The sequence below is a fragment of the Propithecus coquereli genome, unplaced genomic scaffold (assembly GCF_000956105.1).
Source record: "Propithecus coquereli isolate 6110/MARCELLA unplaced genomic scaffold, Pcoq_1.0 Scaffold960, whole genome shotgun sequence".
Taxonomy (NCBI): domain Eukaryota; kingdom Metazoa; phylum Chordata; class Mammalia; order Primates; family Indriidae; genus Propithecus; species Propithecus coquereli.
The window spans coordinates 107,446-133,735 of record NW_012155952.1 but is presented as its reverse complement, the minus strand read 5'-3'; the positions used below and the strand labels follow the sequence as shown (position 1 = coordinate 133,735).

General features: G+C 48.2%; 1 protein-coding gene across 1 annotated transcript in view; it reads left to right on the top strand.

The window, feature by feature from the left end:
* Window positions 1-4,404: 4,404 nt before the first annotated feature.
* The window catches only part of LOC105827089 (solute carrier family 41 member 3-like), a 50,739-nt gene continuing 28,853 nt past the window's right edge, over window positions 4,405-26,290 (top strand). The window contains exons 1-5 of the mRNA XM_012665106.1: window positions 4,405-4,599; window positions 9,152-9,259; window positions 22,281-22,352; window positions 22,569-22,706; window positions 23,733-23,826. Coding sequence (XP_012520560.1) covers window positions 4,405-4,599; window positions 9,152-9,259; window positions 22,281-22,352; window positions 22,569-22,706; window positions 23,733-23,826 — 607 coding nt within the window. The remainder of the gene's footprint in view (window positions 4,600-9,151; window positions 9,260-22,280; window positions 22,353-22,568; window positions 22,707-23,732; window positions 23,827-26,290) is intronic.

The window sequence follows — 26,290 nt, the reverse complement described above, 5'->3', positions numbered from 1 at the left end:
GTTAGGGTTAGGGTTGTTAGGGTTAGGTTAGGTTTAGGGTTAGGGCTCGTGCTAGGGTTAGGGATATGGCTAGGTTAGGGTTAGGGTTAGGTTAGGCCTAGGGCTAGAGTTAGGTTAGGGCTAGTGCTAGGGTTAGGGTTAGGGTTATGGCTAGGTTTAGTGTTAGGGCTAGCTTTAGATTAGGGTTAGGACTACGGTTAGGATTAGGGCTAGGGTTGTGTTTAGGGTAGAGTTATTGTTAGGGTTAAGGCTAGTGTTAGGATTAGCGTTAGGGTTAGGTCTAGGTTTTGGTTAGGGCAAGGGATAGGGTTCGGGTTAGGGTTAGGTTTAGGGCTAGGGTTAGGAGTAGTGTCGGTTCTTAGGCTAAGTTAGCCTAGGGCTAGGGTTAGGGTTTGGGTTAGGGCTAGGGGTTAGGGTTACAGCTGGGGTTAGGGTTAGCGCTAGCTTCGGGGTTTGGGTTAGTGCTAGAGTTAGGCTTAGGGCTAGGGTTAGGGTCAGGGTTAAGGTTAGGGCTAGGGTTAGGGTTAGGGTTTGGGCTAGGCTTAGGATTAGTTTTAGGCCTAAGGCTAGGTCTAGGCCTACGGTTAGGGTTAGGGTTTCTGCTGTGCTCCTGAACTGTTTCTAAATCACTTTCTTGATTTTCTGGATTGACCCAATAAGCTGTGTTGATATGTTTTATTCTCAAGTTTCACAGGAAAGTCACTTTTCTCCCATGATTATATTCCGTTATTTGCTTTTGGTGACCGTTTATTTTTTGATGGTTACGAAAGCAAATAATCACTGTAGTCAGAATAGAAAATGATAAAATAAAAGTTACTCATAATCCCACCACCCCAAGGCAGCTACTTTTAGCATTTTGATGTACATCCTCTGAACTTTTCACTGAGCGCGTGTGTATGTACGTGGGGGGGTGTGTTCATCTTTATTTTTCATTCAATTTTTTAAAGAAATTTGAGAAATGTTTTTGTAAATGACTTAAAAAGATTTGTAATTTATTTAATCAGACGCCTTTTTCGACATGAGATTATGCACGTGGTGGTTTATTTTCCGCATCTCGTGTGCTGATGAGGATGACGACACGTTACGTCATGGTGTGACCACATCCAAAACTGTGATGACATCTCAAGCAGCGCTGACCCCAGGAGAAAATGGCCACTCATTTGGGGGCTGCTCCTCTGTGTGCCTTAGGCGTGGGCGTCCCAGGGGTTCTGTCCTGAGCCAGCCAACGCCCTCCAACCAGGTAGCTTTTGCAGCACTTCTCAGAAACGTGCCTTTCTCCACCCCTACTTGTTCATACTCTTATTTCAACAGAAGATCTTCCCACCCGTGGAAGGCAGGCAGCAGTGGCCTTGGCAGGTGGGCGCGGGGCGGAGCTGGGTGGAGAGTCGGGAGCTCAGGGTCTCTGGGCTGCCTCTGACGCTGAGGTGCTCTGTGATCTTGGGCAACCCTCCGGGGCCCTCATTTCCTCATTTGCAGAAATGGAGTCCTGCGTTTCCTGTGGACATTTGCTTCTGTAACCAGGGAGGTTTTGAGAGTCTGGTAGCCAATTGGACATAAAAGGGCTTTGAGAAATTAGGACCGCGGCACTAAGGAAGCCACCGATCCTTCACTCCTTCGTTCATGCGCGGCAGTCGAGCGCTGTGTGTGTCGCGCGCTCTGTGCCCTTTGTTCCTTTGGGTCCCCCCTTGCCGCAGATCATAATTACATTTTCATTTTTGTGATTATCTATAAACTGGAACACTCCGAGCACACCTGTTCAGCTTACAGATGCACCCTGGCATTTGGACCGGAGTCCTGACCCGTGGAGTGAAGTCACCAATCACCCTCCCGCTCTGCAGGCGGTGGCAGTGAGTGGCAGGTGCTGCTCTCGGCAGGGGTGCTCTCCAGGAAGGGAGGGCCGCTGCACCTGCCGCTCATGCTTCTATTAGGCAGAGGTGGGACCTGCCTGCGGGGGCTCGGAAAGAGTACACTGGGAATTCTGGGGAGAGAGCTGGTGGGCTCTGTCCGGGACGCTGGGAGGCTCGAAGATCAGGAGGCACCCCACTGGCCCCAAGGCCTGATGAGAGGTTGGTGCCTCAGTGGCAGTGCTGTGGCCTGCAGAAGAGCATGGGCCTGGCCCACGTGGGGGGCCGAGAGAAGTTCCTTTGACCACCACGTACCAGTAACAGAAGGAGAGAGGCTCGGGTGGACATGTCTTCCTGGTGAAGGGCCCAGAATGCCCCCCTCTCAGCCAGTGAGTCGACGGCTGTCAAGGATGTTGGGGCAAGTGACTTCCTTAGGGTGACGTATGGGTCGTGCTTGTGAAGAGCATGCGTAGGTTTTTGTGGGGAGATGGGTTAGAGGTCATCAGGGTCGTGGTGAAGGTAGTGTCCATGGACTGGAGCAGAGGGGACAGCTGTGGGGCAGACTTGGGGACAGGCAGATTGGATGTGGGGTCAAGATGGCCGGGGCCAGAGGAAGGCTTAGTTTCTGGCAGAAGCATCGTGGGGGTGGGCAGATGGGGAGAGGTGGGAGTGGAAGAAATGACCAGAAAAGGCTGGCTGAGTATGGGGTGCTTGTCCCTCCCCCGGGAGGGTTAGAGATTGGTCTGAAGGCTCAGGGAGAGGTCTGGGCTGAGAGAGAGGTTGGGAGTTGTTTGCTTATCTGAGATAAGCAAAATCAAGGGTGGGGATGAGGCTCCCCGGATGTGGCAGTTACCTGCTGCCGTGTGACAAAGCACGACACTTAGTGGCTTGTTTAAAGCCAGCGGTTCCATTTGATCCCGAGTCTGCAAGTTGGGCAGGGCTCTGTGGGGACAGCTGTGTCTGCCCTGGCAGCAATTGCAGGTGGCTTGTTGGGTGTGGGGCCCAGCCCAGGACAGGTCACTCTTGTGCCTGACAAGATGCTGCTGGCTGTTGCCTCGGACCTCAGCTGGGCTCTTGGCCAGACCACTGACACACGGCCTGTCCATGTGACTGCTTGTTTCTCCCCACAGCAAGGAGGCTGGGTTTCCAGCCCAAGCACCCCAAGAGATAGGATGGGGAAGCTGCCAGTTCTTAAGATCCAGGCCCAGAAACTGCCTGGCACAGTGTCTCCCCCTCCCTTCTGTGTGCTACTCGCCAGGCTGCTGGTCACAAAGCGCAAGGCAGGGACAGTAACCCCAGCTGTAAATGCAAAGAGTGCCAGGGAAGTTCAGGGCCCGTGGTGCCCAGCGCCCGTTAGGGACTTAAAGATGCCCGTTGAATGAGTGAGTAAATGAAAGGTGTGAGCAGAGAGGCACTGAGAGGAATTTGGGGGGCTTGAGGGGAACAGTCATCGGAGAAATTTGTCTGGAGTTGGTGAGGAGGAGCCATGGTCTTGGGGAGGCCGGTAGGATCTAGACGAGTGCGAACTGTGGACCCCAGGCTGAGACTTGGACTGGAGTGTGGGCAGACGGTCCAGTGGTGCCTGAGGGGGCGATGCTTTAGGAATGGGAGCAGAAGTGAGCCCCAGACCAGGAGGACACCCCTGCAGCCGGATCCTCCATCCCTGCGTCACCGGCCCTCCCCTCAGGGCTCCCCTCGGGCCTAGACATTGTCTCCCTGGCAGCTGTGGAATCTGCAGGAGACACACCCGACAGTAGAACCCAAGAACAGAACCCGGGAGCCAGAGGGGCTTCCCAGCTGCTCTCCTCTGGGTCAGGGTGGTCAGCAGGGCTGGTCTGACCTCCTAGCAGAAGAAAGTGAGGGGGCTTTGAAAGCACATTTACAAGCCTTCTGGCCCTTCCCGGGAGAACAGGGCTGCATTTCTTCTGTGAGCACAGCCTTTTCCTGCAGCCACGAGCCCCTGGACACTGGAGTCGAGGTGACCACAGAGTGCGGCTTCCTTCTTGGGGGCCTGCAGACTACTGACCTTGAGAGCTACAACTCCCTGGGGCCTGTAGAGCTGGCCCAAGGAGGCGGGTCCTTTGTGCTGAGAGCTCTCTGGGCCCTGCTCTGCCAAGAGAGGAGCAGCCCAGGACACACGTGCAGGAAGAGGGGCAGACTCCTGCGTGGGCGCTTGCCAGGGCCAGCTCCACGTGCGCGTCAGCTCTCTGTCCAGCCCGAGCCAGCGTGGGCCAGACTGCTGGACGCTGTCAAGGTCGGTGCCGGGGGACAGCGAGCCTCTGTGGGAGGCCGGCAGAGGGAGGTCCTGGTGGACAGGCGGCCACTGTGTGAGGAGAGCCTGACCTTCGGGGAGTGGACAGCAGGGGCTGGCAGAGTCTCCAGAAGGAGGCCCCGAGTCACCTGGCCCTCGGCTTGAGGGCTGTTGGGGAGCCCTCCGCAGGCACAGGGCACAGCAGCTGGGAAGGCCCCGTCTGCGTGGACTTCATCGGAAGAGTGTCCTGGCGTGGGCCAGGGACAGGCTAGAACTGCTGGCTCCTGGAATGTGGCCCACGGCCTGACCATGGTGGTCACCCAGCTGAACCTGGAGTTTCGCTTTCAGGGCAAGAAGCTGCGAGGCTTCAGCTGCGAGCTCATCCGGTCCCCGCATGGCATCTTCCCAGAGTCTTTCTTCACCATCATGTGCCAGGTCGCGGTGCCCTTGCTGCTGTCTGGCTTGGGCATGCTGACGGCCGGCCTGGTGATGAATACCGTCCAGGTGAGTACTGGGCATCTGAGAGGTGGGGGACGGAGACCAGTTCTCCTGGTGCCCCAGGCAGGGCAGGCTGGGGACACGCGGGCCCTCCAGTGGGGGGCAGCCACCCTGAGCCTGGCCTCGCTGCCGAGACCCTGGGGTCAGTGGGGCTGGCAGAAGGGCCCCCTGGGTGCCTCAGCACCGGAAGTTCACAGAGCAGTGAGAATTCTGAAGACCCTTCCCAGAGGTTCTCCTCGCCGGCACAGGGGGCTTAAACTGCCTTCCTCCAGTGCATGTGGGCTCGCTGGGCAGGGTCTGCCGCTCACCAGCTGGCGAGAGTCTCCAGTTGCTTGCTGCCTCCGTTTCCCCATCTGTAAAATGGGGATAACGAAAGCCCGCGCGTCAGAGAGTTGTGAGGGTCAGATGATGGAGTGTGTGTGTTGTTGTGGTCCCCGTGGGGTGACAGGTGCTGCCTGCTCCAGGCAGGGCGTGACAGGCCCACCCTTCCAGAGTCCCATGTGGAAAGACAAGGTCCAGAGCCTGGCATGGGGTCCAGGCCGGCGAGGGGAACGGGGGTCTCCATCAGGGAGAGGCGTTTGCTGAGAGAGGTTCGCTCCTCCCAGTCTGTGTAGCGCCTGGGCTTGGTTCAGGTAATGTGTTTGAATCATTGAGAGCTTTCTGCTGTCTGTCTACTTAAACACTCAAAGAGTCAGTGTTATTTTAGAAAGACTAGAAAATATACATGAAGTGACAGATGAAGGGGGTCGTTATCTCTGTCAACATTTTGCTGTGCCTCTATCAAGACTATTTTCTGCGTACCTATAAATATATGGGATCATACTATGTGATACTGCTTTTAAATTTGTAAATTTAAACACAAATTTAATTTTTCAACCCAGGAGTACATCCCAGATAGCATTTCATGTTCCTAAGTGTACACTACATCCCCGTCCCCTTCCTAGCGGCCGCCAACCTCTCACCTGTCTCCGAGTTGGAAAGGGATGGTCAGTACCCACCAGGCCTCCCAGCCTCCAAGTGTCGGCTCACGGTGCCTCCCTGGCAGCTCCTGCTGGTGCGTCTCAGTGGACAGGACACTTGGCTCTCTCAGGGCTGGGGTGGCCCGTTGCATTCTGGCCACCTCCCCTTAGAAAACTTGTGCTGCTTTGGGATGGTAACACGGATACCCATCTCTCCTCCTGGTAGCGTGGGGGCCTGGGGGCCTGTTAAGAGCTCGTCACCCTTCCCTGAGACCACCCTGCCAACGCTGGGGAGAGAAACCCTACACTGAGCCTTCCCTTTTTGACCTCTGGCCACCCTGCGTGGAGCATGGCTTTGAGCCTGTCCATCCTGTCACTTGTCCCTGACCTGTCCGTAGCCCCTGATAACTGGGACCTCAGGGCCGAGCATAGGAGGACCCCCTCTTCTTCTTAGCACCTCAGTTGCCGTCGCCTAGGAGGGCATTTGTCAGGCAGTCGAGAGGGCTGGGCAGGGAGTGGAGGCCCGAGAAGGAACAGGGAACGTCCATTGTTCCAGGGGGTCAGGGGTCTGTGGAGGAAGTGGGACACTTTGAGTTGAGCCTTAAAGGAAAACGTAGCCCTCTCCAGGATGCCCTAGGAAGCACTAAACATTCCAGGCAAAGGGATGTGCGTGCCAAGACACGGATGAGTGGTAGTATGTGTTTGTGAAGAGTGGGGAATGAGGTGGCTGCTGTCACGGGGACAGGGACTCTGGGCAGGAGTGAGCGGCCCTGTTTGCCCTGCTCGGGGGCCCGTGTTGTGCAGCGAGTGCGGTTCCTCCGTGCACTGCCCGGTCTCAGCCCCTCCTCTGACTTCTGGTACTTGGGATGTTTTGGCTGTTCTTGAGGTATGGTGCTACAAGCAATGTTCTTAGATATGCTCTGGGGGGGCAGAGACTTGCGTGTTGTATATACTCGGGAGTGGAATTGGCAGTGAAGGGTTATGAGTGGCTGAGCGGCATGGTCATGCTTGTGCCACAAAACGTAACCCTGGCAGTGGTGTTAAGGATGACCCAGCGGGTGAGGCTCGAGGCAGTGAGGGAGAGCTGGAGGGCTGTGGGCATCATTCAGAGCCCCCCAAATGCAAGAACCATTATTCCCGTTGAACTTCAGCCTCCTCTGCGACTGGGATATGTGTCTTTAAAGTGTTGCTGGGGAAGGCAGTGGCAGAATTTACAAGAGTTAAGATGACTTGGATGTCAGGTTGGGGACAGAAAGGGGCGGCAGGGAGAGCTCTTGGGGGTGAGGTGCCCGTGGGTACTCAGGGGTTGGTCAGCAGTTGAATGGGCAGGTCTGACCCTTAGAAGAGAAGTCTGCGCCAGAGATACCGTGAGGCCCCAGCACAACCCCGGCGTATCAGTCGCTGTGTTTGCTTTCGGCCACAGAGACCAGGAAACCTAACTCAAAGTGACTTTAAAAACAAGCACACTTACTATCTCTGCAAAGAAGTCTGGAGATAGGACAGCTCCGGAACTGGGTAATTCACCGGATTAGCAGTGTCAGCAGCATTCTTCCACTTTACTATTTGTATGCATTTGCCGGGGTTGCCATGGCAGAATCCCACAGGCTAAGGAGCTTCACGACAGGAATTAATGTTTTTGTAATTCTGGAGGCTGGAAGTCTGAGACGAAGGTGTTGGCAGGCTTGGCTTCTGGAGCCCTGTAGATGCTGTCTTCTCCCTCTGCGTGTGTCCGTGCCCCGAGCTCCTCTTCTTGCGAGGATACCAGTCATACTGGAGTGGATCCACCATCATGACCTCATTTTTTCTTAATTATCTCTTTAAAGAGCCTGTCTACAAGTGCAGTCACATTTTGAAGTATTGGGCATTAATTTGTGCTTCAGCATATGAATTCAGCTGGCCTCTGTTTGTTAACTTTGTCCCAGAATGGTCCCCCTCATGGTCACACGATACCTGGTGTGTCCAGGCATAACTTTGCGATGTCACTGGCCAGATTTGCAGCACAGCCCCACACCTAAGGCAGCCCCACTGGTAAGGAGGATGGGACCCCGGGAGTCACGGCCATCACCCACCCCATCACCCCCTCGAGGCCTCTAGTTGAAAGACGGTACGTGGGGAAGGCAGGGGTGCGGTGGAAGGTGAGGCAGCCGTGGAAGGGAGAGGGCGCGGAAACAGGAGTCCTGGAGTGGAGGCACGAAGGAAAGTCAGTGTTACGAGGTCTGGAAGGAAGAGGGGCCCACAGCGGAGGCCACACTGGATACCGTCGGGACCAGGGGGCAGCATCGCAGAGGCCAGAGGGGGCGTCCAGGGCTATGCCTGTCTCAGCAGGTGCTTCCTGTATACTGGTGGGGAAGACAGCGTCACCTGGCAGAGACAGCAGTTGGGATCTGCCCACTGGGACCCACTCCCTCCTCCCGGGAGAGTTACGCGGCTGGAGGGCGGCAGCCCCGCCAGGGCAGTGCTGAGTGTGTGGAGGACTCATTCAGAAGGGGGTGGCTTTGGGAAGAGAGGGGAAGGCAGGCTTCAGGGAAGGACAGGCTGAGAGGAGTCTGTTACTACTTAGGGGTTGGTACCTGCTGGGACTCGTATGTGGGCAGAGAGTACCTGCAAATGTGTGGCCCTGGAGGAGGTGGGTGCTGGCGTGGGGCGCGGCAACCAAGGGCCGCCGTGGGAGTGAGCGTGGAGGCGGGCGTGGGCGTGGTGACTGCGGGCTGGCCGTGGGGGTACGAGCGTGGAGGTCTCGCGTTCCTGCGAGCACAGGCCAGACGCAACCCGGAGGAGTGCTGGAGAGCTATACTCCTTGCCCGGGATGTTTTCTTTTGGAGTTTTAGGACGGGGCGGACTCAGAACTCCCGTCAGAGCTGGGACAGGACTCTGTATTTCACAGCTTGGTATAGAAGGTCAAGGGAGAAACCAAGCAGGGAGGGAGCTGTGAAGAGTGGGTTGTCTTCCCTGACGCAAGAGCAGGAAGGAGCCTGAAGGGGCCCCGGCCCCAGTCCCTCTACCTCCGTGCCTGGTGAGCCCTGTTGTGGGGCTGCTTGTGGGAGCCTTGCCTGGGCGCAGGGGCCGAGTAGATTCGCGCACCTTCGTGCAGCTCTCCTCTTGTGGGAGGGGGTGGAGACGAGACCCCAGGCCTTCTGTCTCCTTGCTGACAAAGCAGGGATTTGCTTTTAGGTCTAGAATTCCGACACCAAGGAGGAGCTGCTAGTGTAGGGGTCACAGGTTTCTATCATGGTCAGGCAGGCAAAATAAATCAGTACGATTAGATGGGATATTAGAAATAGATTTTGGGAAACAGTCTAATTGCATGTTAAGCCAGTAAGAATCATTTGCGTCTCCACAAATAAATGCTTTCTTTTCTGCTTTTCTTGAAGCATGAATCCCTTTGTCTAATTATTTATTTACTTTTTTACATTTAATATGAAGATGGTATTAAAAACATTTCACAGTTTCATCATTCTTTTGTGTTTAGTTTAAAGCCATTTAAGAAACTACTTAGCTTTGTTCATTTTACAGACAATGAAAAGTAGCTTGCTCAAGAAATTTCCAGAGATGTGCTGATACGTGTGTTTGCGTTTATCTCCCTGCTCTCTCCCTGCCAGCACTGGCCCGTGTTTCTGGGAGTTAAAGACCTTTTGACGTTGGTGCCACCTCTGGTGGGCCTGAAGGGGAACCTGGAGATGACGCTGGCATCGAGGCTCTCCACTGCTGTAAGTGGAGTCCTGGGCCCCTTGGGGCGTGCAGGCGCTGGGTCGGAGTCTCTGAAGAGATGGGTGCTGTTGGGTTTTGGTCTCTCACGATGCTGTCCCTGGTCCCTCCCTGGCCCGGCCTCTGGAGTTCCCAGGGCCAGGCTGTGCTGCTGCTGAGGGGCATGTCCAGCCCCTGGTGCTCCCTTCCTCCTTTCACCTGCATGTCAGTTGGTGGCATGCGTCCCTGTGACACCTCCCCGCCCCGAGTCTGCGTGCCGCCATGCTCATCCCACAGCTACCTGGACCCCAAGCCTGGCCTTTTCACACAGGCACACAGAAGCCCCAGTGAGCAGCACAGGCCTGATGGAGGACTCTGCAGAGGAGACAGGAAGGGTTTAAATCACCCAAGTGAACGACCTCTCTTGGTAGCTTCTGTTCTCCAGAATGGCTCCCTGAATACCTGGTCCCTGGAGGGTCTTCTCTGGGCTCTTTACATAGCACAGCCCCCAGCTTTGCTGTCTCTTCTCACCCCTTCCAGCAATCCCAGGGGATTGGAGCCCTTTTCCCTCTGTTACACAGAATGGTTTTTACCTATCTCTGATACATCCTGTAGGTGAAAAAGACTATGGCAGGAGGAGTATGGTGTTTTCGAGGAACTAAGAGTAGCATGGCCAAAGCACAGGAGTCGAGGGGGCAGGTAGGGGCTGTGGGGCGTAAGGCTGAAGAGACAGGTGGGGTGTGAGTGGTTGAACAGTGGCCCCCCGAGAGACACCCAGGTCCTGATCCCTGGAACCTGTGGATGTGACCTTACATGGAAAAGGGGTCTTTTCAGGTGTGATTAAGTTAAGGACTTTGGGATGGGAGATTGTCCTGGTTATCCAGGTGGGCCCAGTGGAACCACAGGGGGCTGGGAAAGGGAGGGCCTGGGAAAAGGAGGCAGAGGGGAGTTTCAGGCCAAAGAGAGAAAGACCATGTGATGGAAGCAGAGTCAGAGAAGGCGCTGTGCCCCTGGCTTTGAAGATGCAGGAAGGGCCCCTGAGCCAAGGGATGCAGGACATGCAGCTCTACATGCTGGAACAGACAAGGAAATAGCTTCTCGCCCGGAGCTTCCAGATGAGCAAGTTTCTGCCAGCACCTTGATTTTATCCCCGTAACACTCATTTCAGACTCCTGACCTCCAGAACTATAAGGGCATAGATTTCTTTTGTATTAGGCCACTAAGTTTGTTACAGCAGCAAGAAGAAACTCATGGGACATTCTTTAAGATTGACCATATCCTACGCCACAAAGCATGTCTCAACAAATTAAAAAAATAGAAATTATGCCATGCATCTTCTCAGACCACAGTGGAATAAAATTAGAAATCAACTCCAACAGAAACTCTCATCTCTACACAAAGTCATGGAAACCAAACAACCTTCTGCTGAACGATTATTGCGCTAAGGAGGAGATTAAGATGGAAATCAAAAGATTCTTTGAGCTAAATGATAAAAGGAGACACAAGTTATCAAAATCTGTGGGACACAGCTAAAGCAATCCTGAGAGGAAAATTTGTATCCATAAGCGCCTACATCCAAAAGACAGAAAGATCACAAATCAGCAATCTAATGAATCATCTCAAAGAACTGGAAAAGGATGAGCAAACCAACCCCAAACCCAGCAGAAGAAAAGAAATAACAAAGAGCTGAACTAAATGAAATCGATAACAAACAAACAAAAAAAACCTGTAAGGAAGATTAATGAAACAAAAAGTTGGTTCTTTGAAAAATAAAGAAAATTGACACACCTCTTTGCTAGATTAATGAGACACAGAAAAGACTCTAATAAGCTCCATCAGGAACGAAAAAGGAGAAATTACAACTGATACCACAGAAATACAAAATTTCATCTATGAATACAATAAAAACATCTATGCACGTAAACTTGAAAATGTGGAGGAAATGGAAAAATTCTTAGAAACACACAGCCTCCCTAGGCTCAATCAGGAAGAAATAGAATTCCTGAACAGACCAATATCAAGTACTGAAATTGAAGCAGCAATAAAAAACCTTCCTAAAAAGAAAAGTCCTGGACCAAATGGTTTCACACCCGAATTTTACCAGACCTACAAAGAACTGGTGCCTATCCTGCAGAAATTATTCCGCAACATCGAGAAGGAAGGAATCCCCGCCAACACGTTCTATGAAGCCAACATCACCCCGATACCAAAACCAGAAAAGGACGCAACAGAGAAAGAAAACTACAGACCAATATCCCTTACGAATATAGATACAAAAATTCTCAAAAAATCCTAGCAAACTGAATTCAAGTGCTTATCAAAAAAATAATCCATCACGATCAAGTGGGCTTCATCCCAGAGGTGCAGGGATGGTTCAACATACGCAAATCTATAAACGTAATTCACCACGTAAATAGAAGCAAAAACAATAGACGCAGAAAAAGCATTCGTCAAAATTCAGCACCCTTTTATGATAAGAATGCTTAACAAAACAGGCACAAATGGGACTTACCTAAAAATGATAAAAGCCATATATGACAAACCCACAGCCAACATCATACTGAATGGGGAAAAATTGAAAGCATTCCTGCTTAGAACTGGAACCAGACAAGGTTGCCCTCTATCACCGCTTCTGTTCAACATGCTGCTAGAAGTCCTAGCCAGAGCAATCAGCCAAGAGAAGGAAATCAAGGGCATCCAAATGGGGGCAGAAGAGGTCAAACTATCACTCTTTGCTGACAATATGATCTCATATCTAGAAAACCTCAAATATTCTGCCATGAGACTACTGGAATTGATAAGCAAATTCAGCAAAGTCTCAGGTTACAAAATCAATGTACAGAAATCAGTAGCATTCCTATACACCGACAACAAACTGAGAACCAAACCAAAGACCCAATACACGTCACAGTAACAACAAAGAAAATAAAATACCTAGGAATATATTTAACTAAGGAGGTGAAAGACCTCTACAGGGAGAACTACAAAACACCGAGGAAGGAAATAGCAGAGGACGTAAACAGGTGGAAAACCATACCATGCTCATGGGTCGGCAGAATCAGCATTGTTAAAATGTCTGTACTACCCAAAGTGATCTACAGATTCAATGCAATCCCTATTAAAATGCCAACATCATTTTTTGCGGATCTAGAAAAAATAGTTCTATGCTTTGTGTGGAACGAGAGAAGACTCTGTATAGCAAAAGCAATCTTAAACAAAAATAACAAATTGGGAGGCATCAATTTACCAGACTTCAAGCTATACTACAAGGCTGTAGTAACCAAAACAGCATGGTACTGGCACAAGAACAGAGACGTAGACCAATGGAACAGAACTGAGAACCCAGGTAGAAAACCATTAGGCATCTAATGTTTGACAAAGCAGACAAAAACATACACTGGGGAAGAGAATCCTCATTCAATAAATGGTGCTGGGAAAATTGGATAGCCACACGTAGAAGACTGAAACAGGATCCGCACCTCTCACCTCTCACAAAAGTCCACTCACAGTGGATAACAGACTTAAACCTAAGGCATGAACCTATAAGAATTGTAGAAGAAAATGTTGGAAAAACTCTTAAAGACATTGGCCTAGGCAAAGAATTTACGAAGACCGCAAAGTCAATCACAGCAAAAGCAAAAATAAATAAATGGGGCCTGATCAAATTAAAAAGCTTCTGCACAGCCAAGGAAACTATCACGAGAGCAAACAGACAACCTACGGAATGGGAGAAAATATTCGCAGGCTATATATCTGATAAGGGGCTAACTAGAATCTATACAGAACTCAGGAAAATCAGCAAGAAAAAAACCAAACGACCCTGTCAAAAAGTGGGCAAAAGACACGAACAGAAACTCTTCAAAAGAAGATAGACTAATGGCCAAGAAACATATGAAAAAATGCTCGACATCTCTAATCATCAGGGATGTGCAAATCAAAACCACAATGAGATATCACTTAACTCCAGTGAGAATGGCTTTTATCAAAAAGTCCCAAAATACTAAATGTTGGCGTGGATGCAGAGAGATAGGGACACTCATATACTGCTGGTGGGACTGCAAACTAGCACAACCTCTATGGAAAGCAATTTGGTGATACCTCAAAGAGCTACCAGTAGAACTACCATTTGATCCAGCAATCCCATTACTGGGCACGTCCCCAAGGGAAAAAAAGACATTCTATAAAAAGGACATCTGCATTCGAATGTTTATAGCACCACAATTCACAATTGCAAAGATGTGGTAACAACCCGGTGCCCATCAATACACGAGTGGATTAATAAAATGTGGTATATGTATACCATGGAGTTCTACTCAGCCACAAAAAGCAATGGTGATCTGACACCTCTTGTATTTTCCTGGATAGAGCTGGAGCCCATTCTTCTAAGTGAAGTATCACAAGAATGGAAAAACCAGCACCACATGTACTCACCATCAAATTGGTATGAACTGATCAATACTTATGTGCACATACAGTAGTAACACTCATCGGGTGTTGGGCAGGTGGGAGGGGGCGGAGGGGATGGGCATATTCACACCTAATGAGTGTGGTGTGTGCCGTCTGGGGGATGGACACGCTTGAAGCTCTGACTCAGGTGGGGCAAAGGCAATACACGTAAGCTAAACATTTGTACCCCCGTAATATGCTGAAAGAAAAAAAAAAAGAAAAGAAAAGAAACTAACACATGGGGTCAGATCATGTAGAGCCTTGTAGGGCATTGAAATGTTTTAGGCAGCTGGTGATGTGGAGGCACACACATTCCTGTGAGATGCATGCACACGTGCACAGTTATTTTGGTCAGTGTTTGGGAGGGGTAAAAATGTTTATAGTAATCTCTGCTGTGTAGATATTTCAGGTGTTACATTTTTGTTTTCATAATGGTTAATTGTAGTTAAGATATGCACTTATCTACAATGATCATATCTTAGTGTTGTAATTCTTTAAAAATACATAAACCATACGAAAAAGAACTGTTAATATAATTCATTACAGTAGTCTGTCAAAGGAGAGCAGCCGCATTATCATCACAACAGAACCTTCAAAGTCATTTAGTACCCGTTTTTTGTTGTTTTTTTTTTTTTTTAAATCACCGTCTTAAGGTGTAAATTGATACAATAAAAACTCACAAGTTTCAAGTGTGCAGGTCAGTGACTTCTGAGGGATATGTATACCTGTGTAGCTGTGACCCGGCTGAAGTTCAGAACACCTTCATCCCCGTGGAAAGTTCTTGTTTTATCGCAGTCTGGTCTCCCCCACTCCATCCCGGGTCCCTCTGCTTTAGCTTCAATCTCTGTAGATTAATCTTGCCTTTTACACCTACACATGACTTTAAAAAATGCTCTGCGTGTAACATGAAATAGAAGAATACTTATATCATTCAGCATGTTCTAGCTAATGTAGTTAAGCCAGGAAAAGGAAATAGGAGCCTTAAGTATTGGAAAGGAGGAGAAAACTGATTATTTACTAATGATATGCTTGTCTTCTTAGAAAATCTAAACAAATCAATTAGAAAACTATTAAACTAATAAACACTCAGTAAAGTGGCCCAGTTTCAAACTATTCAGATGAAATAAAATATATGCATTATCATACCTAAGTATGTATCTCTATATTCCTATATACACTTAAAATAACCATTTAAAAAATATAATTAAAGAAGAGATATCCTGTAGAGCTGTGGTCCCCAACCCCTGGGCTGTGGCCTGGTATTGGCCCAGAACCAGACCGTGCATCATCCCCCGAGCTCTGCCGCAGCCCCCTGCCCCCAATGGAAAAATTGTCTTCCATGAGACTTAGGAACTGGGCCGCAGAGCAGGAGGTGAGTGGCAGGTGAGGGAGTGAAGCTTCATCTGTGTTTACAGCCGCTCCCCATTGCCTGAGCTCTGCCTCCACCCCTCCGTCCATGGAAAAATTGTCTTCCATGAAACCGGTTCCTGGTGCCAAGAAGATTGGGGACTGCTGCTGTAGGCTACTAACCGATTTTAAAACATCTTCAGAATAAGCCTTAAAAAGAAATGTGCAGGACCTATACCAATAAAACTACAAAACTTTATACAGGGAAATACAAATTTTGAGAGAGTTCCTGAATGGCAAAAATCAATATTGTAGTAAATTATCAGTTCTCTTTCATTTAGTTTATAAAATTAATGCAAATTTTCCTAATAATTAGTGAAGTTGAGCATCTTTTCATGTGTCTATTGGCCATTTGTGTACCTGCTTTGGAGAACTATCTATTCAAGTTCTTTGCTCATTTTTTAATTGGGTTATTTGGTTTTTAGTTGTCGTAGTTCTTTATATGTTGTAGATATTAACCCCTTATCAGATATATGATGTGCAAATATTTTCTCCCATTCTATGGGTTAACTTTTCACTCTATTTATCGTGTCCTTTGATGCACAGAAGTTTTTAATTTTCATGTAGTTCATCTATTTTTACTTTTGTTGCCTGTGCTTCTGGTGTCATATCCGAGAAATGATTATCAAATTGAATGTCATGAAGCTTTTCACCTATGTTTTCTTCTAAGGCTTCTGTAGTTGTAACTCTTGTTTAGGTCTTTCATCCATTTTGAGTTGATTTTCGTATATGGTGTAAGGTAAGCAACTTAATTGTTTTGCATATGGATATCGAGTCTTCCCAACATCATTTTTTGAAAAAGCCTGTCTTTTTTCCCCATTGAATGTTTGTGGCACCCTTGTCAAGAATCATTTAACTGTATATGTGAGAGTTTGTTTCCGGGCTATAGATTTTATTCCATTGGTCTGTATGCCTGTTTTTATGTCATTGCCATATTGTTTTGATTACCGTAGCTTGTATTATAGTAAGTTTTGAAATCATAAAGTATGAGACTTCCAACTTTGTTCTTTTTCTTGACATTGTTTTCTTGAGATTGAGTCCCTTGAGATTCCATATGAATTTTAGAATTTTCTATGTCAGCGAAATCAGCATTTAGATTTTGATAGGGGTTGTATTAAATTTGTAGATTGCTTTGGTTAATATTGACATCTCAAAAATATTGTCTTCTAATCCATGAACGTGGTATGTCTTTTCATTTATTTGTGTCATCTTTAATTTCTCGAGGAACATTTTGTAGTTTTTAGTATATACATCTTTTACTTCCTTGGTTAATTCCTAAGTGTTTTATTCTTTTTGGATGCTATTATAAATGGAATTGTTTTCTTAATTCCTTTTGAATTATTCATTGTTAATATATAGAAACACAGCTGATTTTTGTGTGTTGATTTTTATCCCGCAACTTTGCTGAATTCATTTGTTCTAAAAGTGAGTGAGTGTGTGTGTGTGTGTGTGTGTGTGTGTGTGTGTGTGTAATCTTTAGGGTTTTCAACATATAAAATTATGTCATCTATAAATAGAGATAACATACTTCCTCCTTTTTAATTTGGATGTCTTTTAATTTTTTTCCCTTGCCTAATTGCTCTGGCTGGGACTTCCAGTACTGTGTTGAATAGAAGTGGTGAAAGGAGATATCCTTGTCCTGTTCTTGATCTTAGAGGAAAAGTTTCAGTTTGTTACCATTAAGTATGATGTTTGCTGTGGGCTTTTCACATATAGCCTTTATTATATTGAGGTAGTTTCCTTTTATTCCTAGGTTTTTGGGTGGTTTTTATCATAAAAAGCTGTTGAGTTTTGTTAGATGCTGTTTCTACGTCGATTGAGATGATGTGATTTTTTCCATTCATTTTGTTAAGGTGGTATATTTTGTTAATTGGTTTTGTATGTGGAACCATCCTTGTGTTTCAGGACCAAATGCCACTTGCTCGTGGTGTATGATCCTTTTAATATGCTGTTACATTCAGTTTAGTAGTATTTTTAAAAGATTTTTGAGTCAATGTTCACCAGAGATACTGACATGTAGTTTTATTTTCTTCTAGTATCTTTGGCCCTGGTATCAGGGTAACACTGGCCTCATGTAATGAATTTGGAAGTGTTCCTTCATCTTCAATTTTTGGGGAGAGTTTGTGGAGAATTGCTGTTAATTCTTTAAACGTTTAATAGAATTCACCCTCTGGCCCTGGGTTTTCTTTCTTGGGAGCATTTTAATTACTGATTTAATTTTCTTTCTTTCTTTTTATTCACAGTGGAATTGTCTCTGAGGATTAGTTTTCTTACTAGTTTTTGGTGTGTTCAGATTTCTATTTCTCTGTGATTCAGTCCTGGCCAATCATATGTCTCTAGGAATTCATCCATTTGAATTAGGTTGTCTACATCATTGGCATATAATTGTTCATAGTACTCTCTTATATTCCTTTTTTCCCGTAGAATCAGAATTAGTAGATTCTGTAGAATCTGATTAGTTTTTTAAGATTTCTCTCTTTTTTTCTTAGTCAATATAGCTAAAGATTTGTGAATTTTGTTGATTTTTTTTTGGGGGGATCCAATTCTTGATTTCATTGAGTTTTCTCCATTATTTTTCTCTTCTCTGTTTTATATATCTCTCATCTTTATTTCCTTCTTTCTGCTAGCTTTGGGTTTAGTTTGATTTTTTCCGAGTTTCTTAAGGTGTAAGTTTAGGTGGTTGATTTGAGGTCTCTTTTCTTTTTTTATGTAATTGTTTACAATGATAAATTTCCCCTTTAACATGGAATTTACTGCATCCCATAAATTTTGATGTATTGTGTTTTCATTTGTCTCACGATAATTTCCTTTGGGATTTCTTCTTTGACTCATTGGTTGTTCAAGGGTATGTTGTTTAATTTCCATATATTTGGAGATTTTCCAGTTGTCCTTCTGCTCTGGACTTCTAGTTTCATTCCCTTATGATTGGAAAAGACACTTTGATACTTCGTGTGAGTTCAGTTTTCTTAAATTTATTAATACTGGTTTTATGGCCTAACACAGTCTATCCTGGAGAATGTTCCATATTCACATTTCATTGAGAAAAGTGTGTATTATTCTGTTGTTTGGTGGAGTGTTCTGTACATGTCTGTTTAGGTCCAGCTGGTCTGTGGTGGTTTTCAAATTCTCTTTCCTTATTGATCTTCTGTCTGGTTGTTGCATTCATTATTCACAGTGGGGTGGGTGTTAAAGTCTCCAACTGTTACCATAGAGCCATGTATTTCTTTCTTTCCTTTTTGTGTTTTCAGAGGTGGGATTGCGCTCCGTTACCCAGGCTGGAGTGCAGTGCCACGGTCATAGTTCACTGCAGCCTTGACCTCGCGGGCTCAATCGATCCTTCTGCCTCAGCCTCCCCCAGAGTAGCTGGGACTATAGGCATGTGCCACCACGTCTGGCTAATTTTTAAATTTTTTGTTTTGTTTTGTTTTTTAGACTCGGGGTCTTGCTATGTTGTCTGGGCTGGTCTTAAACACCTTGCCTCAAGCAGTCCTCCCACCTCAGCTCTCCAAGTCTCTGGGATTAGAGGCATGAGCCACTGTGCCCAGCTGAGCTATTTCTTGCTTCAGTTCTGTCACTGTTTGCTTCGTATATTTTAGGAGCTTTGTTGTTTGGTACAGCGTGTTTATAATTGTTCTTTCTTACTGATTTGACCCTTGTATCATTATATAATTTGCTTCTTTGTGTCTTGTTACAGTTTTTGACTTGAAGTCATTTTGTCCGATATTAGCATAGCCACCTCTGCCCTCTTTTGTTACTGTTTGCATGGAATATCTTTTTCCTTTCGGTTTCAACCTATACATGTCCTTAAATCTAAAGCGAGTCTCTCATAGATAGCATATAGTTGGATCCCGCCTTTTTGTTTTTTAATCATTCTGCCAATCTATGTCTTTTGATTGGGGAATTTTAATGCATTTACAAGTAATTACCGATAGGAAAGGATTTACTATTGCCATTTTACTCGTTTTCTGTATGTTTTATAGCTTTCTTGTCCCTTATTTCCTCCCTATTGCCTTCAACTGTGATTTTTTTTTTTAGTGACATATTTTGATTCTTTTCTTAATTTCTTTTTATTTATATTCTACAGATATTTTCTTTGTGGTTACATGGGGATTACCTATAACATCCTCAAGTTATTACACTGTCTCTTAAACTGATACCAACTTAACATCAATTGCATACATAAACTCTACTTCGGCTCTTCCTCTGAACTTTGTTGTTGATGTCACAAATTATCTTTTTATATCATATACCTATTAACATAGATTCATAATTATTTTTATGCTTTTGTCTTTTAAATCCTGTAAAAAGAAAAAGTGGAGTTACAAACCCAAATTACACTAATACAGTATTTTTTTTTTTTATTTGTTCATGTATTTACCTTTACTTGAGAACCTGTTTTTTTCTTTTTTTTCTTTTTTGGCTTCGAGTTTCTGGCTGGCATCCTTTTATTTTAACTTGAAGGACTCCCATTAGCATTTCTTATAGGGCAGACTTAGTGATAATGAACTCCCTCGGCCTTAGTTTTTCTGGGAATATCTTAGTTTTTCCCTCATTTGTGCAGAATAGTTTTGCCAGATAAAGAATTCTTGGTGGACAGTTTTTCTTTTATTCTTCCAGCACTTTAAATATATCATGCCCCTACCTCTGGCCTGCAGAGTTTCTGCTGAGAAATTCACTGGTAATCTTACTGAGGCTCCCTTGTATGTGATGAGTCTCTTTTATCTTGCGGCTTTCAAGATTCTCTTTTTGTCTTTGACTTTCAAACCATTTGTTTATAAAGTATCTCAGTGTGAGTCTCTTTGGGTTTATCCTACTTTGAGTTCATTCATCTTTTTATACTTCTATGTCTTCCCGCAAATACGGCAAATTTTGGGCCACTGTTTCTTCAAATGAGCTCTTTGCCCCTTTGTCAGAAGCAAAGACATTTTTTAAAATTCATATAATCTGAATGCCCATTTCGGAAGGGCCTCCCTGAGCCCAGCCCCTTCTGCTGAGATGAGTCTGGGTTGCCCTCTAGTTGCCCCAACCTCCGTGAGCTCTTAGCATGTGCTCAGACTGGTCCTGTGCCGCCAGCTGTCTCCCCTGACACCCTTAGGACCTCTGTTCCCTCTGCCTCGATGGAGACCTGCTCCCCCCCGGGGCCCCTCCTGGGTGGCGAGAAGCATGCCTTTCTGGCCACACGTGAGTCAGGCTCCTCTGAGCCTCTCCCCAGTTTGGCTGCTGGCCCTGTTCTAGCAAAGAGCCTGCCGCACCAGCTCACCAAGAACCCACACCCTGATCTCCAGCGTACCCCCCTTTCCACTCTTCACACCTTACCAGGTTGCCCCTGACCCCCGCAGCTGAATTCCTCTTAGGGGTTTCCATCCACTCCCCTACCTGCCCGTTGGCATCTGGTCCCACTCATCCCTGGTGTATTCGGAGTTGAGTTCAGTCTCTTTCTACCCCCCCACCCCCCATTGCAGTGCTCTTGGATAAGGTCTTCCTTTCTCCCTGACAGTGGCCTGCTGGTGGGGACTGTCCACTGGCCTGGCCAGCGTGCTGCTTCCCCTCTGACCTGCCCCGTGTCCTTCCCCTGACACTGGCTCAGTTGATCCATCTGTCCCCTGCAGTCCTGGGAAATGTATCGTCCAACGGTCTTCTCTGCACCAAATCCCACCACCACCTGGGCGGGTTTCAGCATCCATGTTGGATGACTGATCCGAAACCCAAGCCTCTCAGTTTGGGGATGGCTTCGGCTCCAGTGACCTTCACCTCCACTCCACTCCAGCTCCCCCTGCATGCTCCAGATGCACTCAGATCTTAACCCTTTCACAGCCCGCCTCCCGCAGTGCTCTTTCCCTCCACACCTCCTCTCCCCCCACTTCTCTGCATCTCTGACGCCCCCAGCCCCCACCCTCCCTCTGTCCTGCTTGGTCCCGTCCCTTCCCTGTGCGCCCTTCACTCGGAACGTGCTCCTGGATGCCAGTGAGGAGCCGGGGGAGTGTTTTCATGCATGGCGAAGGCTGGGCTGCTGCGTGTACTGTACAGGTTATAGATTTTTACACTTACTTTAACTGCTTTACAGAGGATGAAAAGAAAACACTTTCAGGAAGGAATGCCTTTTCTGACTCATACCCAGGGGTCACATGGGCCAGCAGCAGCCCCGTTATCTGATGTGATCAGTACCAAGGGTCAATTAATAGAGAACGTGGGTTAAAACGGCACACGAGCACCTGTGGGTCTCAGTGAACACGCACCTGTACAGCAGGTGTGGCCTCAGGTGCTCAGCATGTCACCGGATCTGCTGCCATCTTTGCTCTGCCTCCTTCCCTTGTTGTCCCTGCAAGGACACCTGAGGTGGGTATCGTGCCCATACTCAGGAAGAGTAGACTGAGGCCTGGCAAGTCGGTGATGCATCCCAGCCGTCGATCATGCTGAAGACAAAAAGGATCCCCTTTTTCGTAAAAAGAAAAATAATTGTCAAGTTTGTTAGCACTAGGCACATTTTTATATTTTTCTCCTTGGAGATCAGGAACTTAATGAACTGAGTATAAAGGAACTAGGAAAATATATTCACTTTGAAACCTTTTCTTATTTATAACTTGAATTTTTGCTGACAGTGCTATGCTGTTAGGCGCCAACTACCACTTTTGAAGGAGAAAGCTGTATTTCTGATCTCATTTTTTATCCTAAGAGAAGAGAGCGATGTATTCCTTAGACGGGATGATTTTGCAGAGGCGAGGTTGGGGGTGGTGGTGGTCAGTGGAGATGTGCTGGCTGGAGGGGACAGAGGGAATTGTAGGGGAGGGAACCTGGCCTGCGGCCCAGATTCACAGCAGGAGGCCTTGCCTGAGATCTTTGCATGAGCTTGAGAGCTGGAGATGGCCTTGAAATGGCCAGCAGCCTGTGTGCGTGTGCGGCTCTGTGTGCACGCAAGTGGGCGTGGGCTCACACGTCTGCGCGTGGGAGGAATGGTCCGTGACACCCATCCAGTTCTCAGACGGACCTGTGCCCCCCCACCTCTCTTCCTCCTCCCCACAAAAAAAGGCTGAGTCCCTGTTTGGAAAGTCGAGCAGAATAATTTGTTTTGATGCCGATGAAGTGGTGTTTTCTGATTTCTCTCCCGAGAAATCAGACTGCCTTTCCCAGGCAGGACTGACCTGGCCGTGGGCCCTGTCACACCTCCCTGTTTTCCTTTTCTCTTCACCCGAGGCCAACACTGGACAAATCGGTGACCTCCAGGAGCAACACAGAGTCATCAGCAGCAACCTTGCCCTCGTTCAGGTGAGTCTCCGCCCTGCAGGACTGATGAAGCTCCTTCCCCTGTTGAATCTGCAGCCAGGCCTGGCCAGGCAGGAAGGGCGAAGGCTGGTGGGTCCTGTCCCCGCACTCGGGACTGAACGTGGAGGACAGGCAGCCACCTGTCCACCCTGCGCCCACCACACCACGCTCAGGCAGCACCAGGCCCCCCTGAAGTAGTTGCCTCTTCTGGGGCCCAAGGTCCCTCCAGCTCCCCCAGTCCCTTCTTTGCAAGCCAAATGTCTTTACGGGGGGGTCACCGGCACTTTCCCCTTTCTCATTGCCGACGCGCTGGCGGGCTTCTCGCTGCGCTTCCCCAGGCCAAAGAGCTCGCCTGATGTACTCGTCCTGTGCCTCTCACACGTGATCCTTCTTACTCCTCCTGGGGCATCCGCGGACCCCCCAGCCTCTCTGCCAGTTCCTCCTCAGCCTTTGAGGGGACTCTCAGCTCCTCAAGTGCTTCACGCTCCTCGCAGACTCGTGTGTCCTTCTGCCAGGCCCCCGTTTGGCCACGTTCTCATCCCGGGAACTGGCTACGGAGTAGTGCAGAGTCAGGGGGCCCACGGTGGGGCAGGCAAGGCAAGAGGGACGCCTGGGCCCGGACCTGGGCAGGAGGAAGCCTTGTCCAGCACCTTCTGGGCCTCTCGGGGTGGGGGCAGCCCGTGGCAGCACAGAGAACCTGGACCCTGGGATCAGAAAGTGCATCACCTGCCGGCCACATGGCCTTGGGCAGGGCTGTACCTCCCTGTCCATTGAATTGGGATGGTAACCGCTCTGGATCTCACTTGGGTTCTGGAACCTCTACGTCTGACTCTCAGACGGCACGGCCAGCCCGGTTTTGTTGTCCCTGACTCAGTCTGGGGTGGAGCTGAAAGCTTGCTCCGGCGGCCAGGAGCTGAGGGACCCGGGGCAGGTCCCTTCACTGTATCTGTGAGCAAGTGGTGGTGAGGTTGTGACACGTGGGCTGGCCCTGGCCGGCACGCGGACATCACCCCATTGCGTTGGCTGTGCCTGGTCCTTCCCGTGTGACCAAGCGAGAAGCCCAGTGGCCCCCAGCTGCTTCCTGACGGGCAGCCACTGTGAGGACGCTGCTTCCAAACTGTGCTTGAATCCAGCTTGCTCTTCCCCCTCCTCCTCGCCCCCCTCCTCCACCCCTCCCCTCCCCCCAACCTTGGCCGTTCCTCCCTGGCCTGGGGGACTGCAGACCTCCGTTCTGTTCCCGCTGCTCCTCTACCTCAGCCTCTGCATGGCCACCTGGGTGGCCTTTTGCAAAACCCGAAGCTGGTTCCCCTCCTCCAAGGCTGGGCCTCACCCCGCCCCTGCCACCCTCACCCCCCAGCCTCACGTCCAGCTTTGCCCCTGCAGCGGTCTCTCCTCGGAAGGTGCTTTCTCTTCTTGCCCAGCTGCCACGGAGCTCTTTATGAGCTCCACTCAGGTCTGAGTTTCCGCCTGGCGCCAGGTACGTGTACTTTGGTGCCGTGGTGGTTGCAGTTCGGTGTCAGACGCCCGCCCCGTGTGCCTGAGGGCCGTCCCGCCCCAGCGCCCCGTCCTGCGGCTGAGGAGCCGCAGACTCGAATGCAGCCCACCAAAGGCCTGGCGAGGGGCAGGTCCCGAACGCCCCTGCGGCGGGTCACAGTGGTTGTGCCTCTGCCTTACACCGAGTCCGCTCTCAGCAAGTGTTTACTTAGTCCGGGCCAGGCACCGGCTTGGCGCATGGTCCGGATCACAGCGGGGGTGTGATTTCGTCTCCTCCGTTTTTAAAAAGTCTTAATTAACATGGCATTAGCAATGGCGAGTTTCATTCACTGGACGTTTTAACAACGTCAGCCTATTCTGTCATACGAGTGTGGGGACTCCGCAGCCACCAAGAGCTGGGCCACCAGGAGCCCACTCAGCGCCTGCCCGCCCACTCCCCTCAGCTCTGCCACCCACGGGCCCCGGGGGCTTCTCGGTCTTTGACTTACTTGACCAATTACAGCGTGATGAAAAGCACGCTGCTTGAGAAATCACACGGCGGTGAAATCACACTGCAGTTTCGCACGAATCTCTTAGGATGATTTCCCACAAGCTCAGAGCGTATGAAGAATTTAAAACTCTAGATTTTCCTTCCGAAGGACTGCAAAATATTTGAATTCTTAAATGAAAATTCAGCATTAATATTTGAGTCGTGTTTGAGTCTCTTTCTCTATAACCTCACCAGCAGCGAAAGTATTCTTCTAAGCTATTTTTCGTATTCACTGTATGTATGTATTTGCCCACAAATAATATATGCTTTTCTGTTTTTTAACGTAAAAAGTTTTATGCTGCATATAGAATGTAATTCTGCACCTTGTACTTTCTCTTAGTAATGACTAATTTAGAGCGCGGCAGATGGCACTCAGTGAATATTAGCTGCTAGTCGCTTGTACACACATGCAAATGTTTCTTTGGGAAAGTTGCTGGCTCATAATGGGTGTATGGGTAAGTTGCAGCCAGATTTCACCCCCCAAATTCCTGTACCATTATAACCACCCTTAATGTATAAGAAAACCATTGTCCCACATGTTTTTAGGTAAGTATTTTGTCCACCTTTTCCACCTTAATCTTAACTAGTCTAATAAGTAAAAAAGCGTATCTCATCTGTCATCCGTGGAGCACACCTGAGTGCCTGCAGAGAGCTGGGCTCTGTGCTCAGAGCTGGGGACACCAGGAGAAAACAAGACAGCGCTTAAGACCAACGTCAGCTACAAACGCACGAGACACCTCTAAATCGGGATTTGATGTGGAGTTTTCCTAATTACGAGGGAAGTTGCTCCTCCTTTGGCATGCGTCACGGCCTTTCGAGGTTCCTTTTCTGTGAATTGCCTGTCCGTATCCCGTGTGCATTTTTCTATCAGGTTTTATTATTATTATTATTCGTGATTTTTAAACTTCATTATTCTGGACACGAATCCTGCATTTCTTTTTCCCGATGGATTTTTCTCGGTGTGTCTTTAGAAGAAGGCCTTCCCTAGTCAAAATGCTTAAACGTATTATTGTATTCAATTATGTTTTCTTTTATTTCGCACTTCGGGTTTTTATGTTTAGGATATGTATGTTTTCCCTGAACCTACACATACACATTTCCTTACCCCGTTCATTCAGTATTCACTCATCCCATCCTGATTTGTAATGCCGCCTTTATCGTAGTAAATTCTCCTCCATTCCTGACTAAATTTTCATGTATTGTTGTATATTCCTGATTCTGTTCTTGGACTCTGCCCTGCTGATCTAGTTTCTACTTCTGCCAGTCGCACACTGCTTTCGATCCTAGTAGCTTTAAAATACACATCGAGGCCAGGTGCGGTGGCTCCCACCTGCGATCCCAGCTATTCAGGAGGCTGAGGTGGGAAGATCACTTGAACAGCCCAGGAGTTTAAGATCAGCCTGGGCAACACGGCAAGACCCTGTCTCTAAAAGAAAAACAAAAACCCACATTGATAATAAATATCTCCGAACTCCCTCTTCGACCTTTCTCAAAATTGTCTTGAGTAATTCTCACATGTTTACTTATCTTCGTAAAACTTAAAATTTGTCAAGTGCCATGAAAAATCTTGTTGGGACTTTGACTAAAATTACATAGGTTAACTTGGGGAGCATTTTTTCATCTTTAAAAAACTCGCTCTTCTCTTCACTGTGCATGGTTGAGCTCTTTGCTTCTGCAGCCTTCTTTGATAACATGACGTGACTTGTTTCCGGGTCGGCATTTGAATCAGAGTTGCCAGTTTTGGTGTCCAAGTTGGGGCACCTCCCGGCATGGGCTCTGGACGGGCCCTGCAGAGGCGCATGCTTGGCGGGACAGAGACTGGAAGGCAGCCTGGGGTGGGAGAGGGTGAGAGCAGGGAAAGACAGGGAAGAGACCAACGGTGTGCAGAGGCCTCCGGGGTTGTTGCTGCGGATCGTGG